Source organism: Notothenia coriiceps, unplaced genomic scaffold (assembly GCF_000735185.1).
Source record: "Notothenia coriiceps isolate Sejong01 unplaced genomic scaffold, NC01 NC01_scaffold00010037, whole genome shotgun sequence".
NCBI lineage: Eukaryota > Metazoa > Chordata > Actinopteri > Perciformes > Nototheniidae > Notothenia > Notothenia coriiceps.
Window position 1 is genome coordinate 11050 of NW_011342738.1, and position 4487 is coordinate 15536.

General features: G+C 40.9%; 1 protein-coding gene across 1 annotated transcript in view; it reads right to left on the bottom strand.

Moving 5' to 3' along the window:
- Positions 1-499: 499 nt before the first annotated feature.
- The window catches only part of LOC104945811 (adenosylhomocysteinase B-like), a 28594-nt gene continuing 24606 nt past the window's right edge, over positions 500-4487 (bottom strand). The window contains exons 4-8 of the mRNA XM_010771530.1: positions 2220-2309; positions 1994-2111; positions 1767-1889; positions 1195-1266; positions 500-520 (exon numbers count right to left, since the gene is read on the bottom strand). Of these exons, the coding sequence (XP_010769832.1) occupies positions 500-520; positions 1195-1266; positions 1767-1889; positions 1994-2111; positions 2220-2309 (424 nt within the window). The remainder of the gene's footprint in view (positions 521-1194; positions 1267-1766; positions 1890-1993; positions 2112-2219; positions 2310-4487) is intronic.

Sequence of the window (4487 nt, forward strand, 5' to 3'; positions counted from 1 at the left end):
ACCACACAATAGGGGGCGCTAGTGAGCAGTTTTTTGAAAAATTACGGGGTTTTTTTCATTCTTGAAAAGGTCGTGGGCTCTGACGTGTGTCCCAATTTTTGCGTCCGAAGCTCATTTTATGCCATCGCAATTTAAAAAAAAAAATTTAGTCCACGTCCACATTCTGAATTTGTTGCGACACTTTTAAATCTGAGTTCGTAGTCACCCCGAGAGTGTGTGTAAAAAAAAAATATCCGCGCCATCCGCTATCGAGTTATAAATTGGTGGTGTTTTTGGCGCCCCCTATATTCCAAAAGGAAAATGCTTTGGTGTGCCTATTCCCCAAGACAGTTTGAACCTATCTACCAAAATCTGTGATGTTTGGATACATTGTTGATGAGTTATGAGCATTTATTTCTAAGCCCCGCCTTTTTGCGAGAACGTTTTGATTGACGGCGGCAATATTTATCGTCCTAACATGCTCATTTTCTACGGTAATGTGTCTGACCCTCCAAGAGGATTATTTGTAGAGCAGGTCCACCTGGATATGTGTGCAAAATTTCAGGTCATTTGGAGTTATGGTGCGACTTTGTAAATGTATTCCGAAATGGGTTTTTCATAGGTGGCGCTAGCGAGCAGGTTGAATAATTTGAACCCATTGACTCCAGAATATTGAATTTTTCACCAGTCCTGGCGTCCGTGCAAAATTACACAACTTTTTAAGCATCCTAAAGACCTCAAAAAGAGGAAACGCCAGCACTATAATAATAATAATAATAATAATAATACCACCAATAACAATAGGTTTCCTCGCACTTCGTGCTAGGACCCCGTTTGGTCCTAGCGCTCCGTGCTCGGGCCCTAATTAAAAACCCCAAACTAATAGTTTATGTTTTGTGAGTACTAATACAATAAAGTTCAAATACAGATTATTTCAGTTCATCGAAATGCTGCACCTTAATGTTTATTTTATTATATTTTGTATTTATTTGAGTGAATACATTATTCACAGTTTAATAATAATTAAAACCCAAAAAATATTTTATGTTTTGTGATAATTTTTTCTGCTGTACCGAAAACTTAACGAACCGTGACCCAAAAACCGTGGTACTTACCGAACCGAAATGTTACCGGTAGTTATCCCCATGTATTCCAAGCTGCAGTGCATCAAGAGGAGCATCAAATACACAGCATTATCAACATGTGGACACTGACCTTCTTGGGCAGGAAGTGGACTCCGATGGGGTATTTGTCGGTGTTCTTCCACAACTCGATCTGAGCCAGAACCTGCAGGGGGGGGGGGAATCAGAGTCTTTCACAAACCGTTTCATAAAGCAGATTAAGCAACATTATGTCATGGCTGAACATTTAAATTGTGTTTGTTGGAGACTTCGAAGTACTGTATGCCTTTCACATGATTACATGATCGACCCATCCTATGGATATAACTAAAGATAATTTTCTCTGACCAAGTCTTTGCTTGTTGCATTAGCATACGTGTTCTTTTGCACAACGTAATTTTTAAGTGGAAAACATTTCCATAACCATTGTGAGACTCGGGCTTTACACATTTCTGTAAACAGCTCCTATTCATTGTTTTGGCAGTTTGGTTCTTTTTTAGATCTATTCACACGCCAATTCCGTTGAATATTCTTATCATGCAAAAAAAAGGGTGTACATGCATTATAATCATTACATTAGCGATATAAAGTGACAAAACTATTGTTTATCCCTCCAGTCGTTATGGTGACCGGCGCACTTCCATTATTTCTCTCTGGCCTCAGTACCTGGTTGGTGAAGGAGTTGCTCATGACGAAGGACGGGTGTCCCATGGCGCAGCCCAGGTTCACTAGGCGGCCCTCGGCCAGGAGGATGATGTGACGGCCGCTCTTCATCCGGTAGCGATCCACCTGAGGAGGAGGAGGAGGAGACACAGATAGATGTTACTGAAAGACACAGAAGAGAGCAGACGCTACACTCTGAAGATAAGCCTATAATATAGAAATGTTCCTACCTGAGGTTTGATGTTGATCTTCTCTGCAGCGTTCTTGTTGAGCCAGCTTATGTCGATCTCACAGTCAAAGTGTCCGATGTTGCACACAATGGCGTCGTCCTTCATGCTCTCAAAGTGACTGAAGGGCAACACAAAATAATTACCACTCTTGTTAAACTGCAGTAAGCGTCATTAGACACTAAAATCTAGGATATTTTAATCATTTGGAGTTTGACTAGAAACTTACTGTCCCACGATGATGTCCTCGCAGCCGGTGGTGGTGACGAAGATGTTTCCTTCCTTTGAAGCTTCATCCATGGTGGTCACCTCATAACCTAGAGAGCAACAGAAGGGGAGAGGAGATCAGTCAGTAAATACCCCACTGGTGAAGGTCTTAAAACTACATCTGCTAACAAGTGGTTACATGACACTGCTACATCATCAAGCCAAACATTAGCTGCTTTTAGGTTAGTGGCGATGAGGGGAAGTCATGCGGCCACGAGCTTTTCAGGAGATTGCATTTATGCTTGAATTTTTTTTAAATTGGCATGTCATACAAAACAAATATAAAACATAAGTCATATAGGTGTGTTTGCCTAACAACTTATTTTCTGCAGTGATGCAAAGGAAAGATCCACTGGCCTTTTGTCCAGTAACCACCACTCCATTGTATCTCAGAAAAAATATTGTTTTTAATTTGTTTTGAAGAAAAGAAACGATTCAATTCACGCAAGTTTAACTTTTTTTCTTATTAAATGACTTGTGCAGTTTACAGATGTTTGATACGATCTTAACAGGTGTGAAACTTGAGGCAAGATTTTAATCTCATCGCCCTCAAAAACAACTTTCTGTGTTTCTGAGGCTGTAGCAAGCTCAAGTTTTATATAAAAAAAAAAAAAAAAAAGGTAGAAAATATCAAAATGGTTTCTGCATTCTGGGGTCCCTAAACAATCTTGGAATTGCATAAATTGGGAAGGATCGAGGAAAGCCGAGCCTCCTCTGGATCCACTGAGCCCAATTGTATTCACGTGGTGTGACCCTATTTTTGAAATTTCACCTTGTTGTATAGAATGAGCTGCTGTGAGCTCAGGGATAATCACAGCCTCATGACACTTTACAACCACAAAGGAGGGGCTTGGGGCATTCAGAGGCTGCTCTAGGTACAATGACAGTAAAGGGGGGGGGGGGGGGGGCCTTAAAGATTCTTTAGAAGTGGTCAAAAAAAAATTCAAAACCTAACACAGCAAGATTTTGTTATAGTGTTCCTCACACGTGTCTTATTGTGGGAATATATTCCATGGAATGCTCTTCACATCCCGATGGCAATGAATAAATTAAATGCTCCGAAAATAAATATATACAAATATTTCATCTGTGGAAGCCGCGAAATGCACACAAAGCTGTGCCCGCAAATTCGTAGGTCTAGCTATGTACTGAGTGTGTGTATTTCACGGGGTGAGTGATGTACAAAGACATCCCGTGGAGGAATTCTGCAATGTTTTACTGTTACATCAAGAAAACACACAGCTGAACCAGATCCTGGAGTGCCGGCCTCTTTATTTACTTACTCCTCTTCAACCCCTATGGGTAATAAGGCTGAGATGAGAACCCTCCATCGTATTTAGTCCTTAGCAATATGCTGTGCCCCTCCCCATGTAGGGATGGGTACCGGGCAGTGTTTCCGCCAGAACAGGGCTGAGAGGGCATCCACCCAGAGAGCGGGTTGTTTTGAATTTTGACTTGAGCCGTCCCTTAGGGACCCTGGTTTTTTTTTTCAGGACACTGTCTCAGGGGATCTTAATATTTAAGAACCTATTAATGTGTTATACCAGATTAACGGAAATAATCTCAGCTAACTGACGATATAAACAATTTTTACCAAAACAAAAACACAAGTCACATAAGAAGCATCTAAATTACCCCTTAGCGAAACAATTTAACGGTCATTGGCACAGAACTCAAGATAAAAGTACCCTTATTACTTATCGTAGCTGCACATACAAGATATCCGATTAAAGATGAGGTTCCACAGATTATTTAGGTATATAGTATCATCACTGAGTGATCCGAACTCGCGACAGGGGAAGCAAAGACAGACATCACAACACGTACCTTTACGGAGCTTCTACGGGAGATCGTCTCATCGTAGTTGTCAATCTGATCAAAAGACGTGTTCAATGGCATTAAAACAAGAAAAAACGCAGCTGAATCGGTTAATCCATAGGTTGATAAAGTTTCTGGGCAACAAATTTGAATTATTTATAATCCATAATTCCATTTTTATGTAAAAATCGGAGAGTAAAAGTTAGCTGCTAATGGTAGCCACCAGAGTTATCGCAGCTTCTGGTTTTGGCTATGCGTCAGTCTAACTCACACACATGACCAAATAAGGACTATGTGGGAGTTCCCCTCGATTCCATTGGCTCTGACGGTTAGAAAGAGATGTCACATGTCAAAATCCAGCAAGGGGAGCCAGAGATATGAAAAATCCACCCAAATGGCCCCAGAAGAGTTT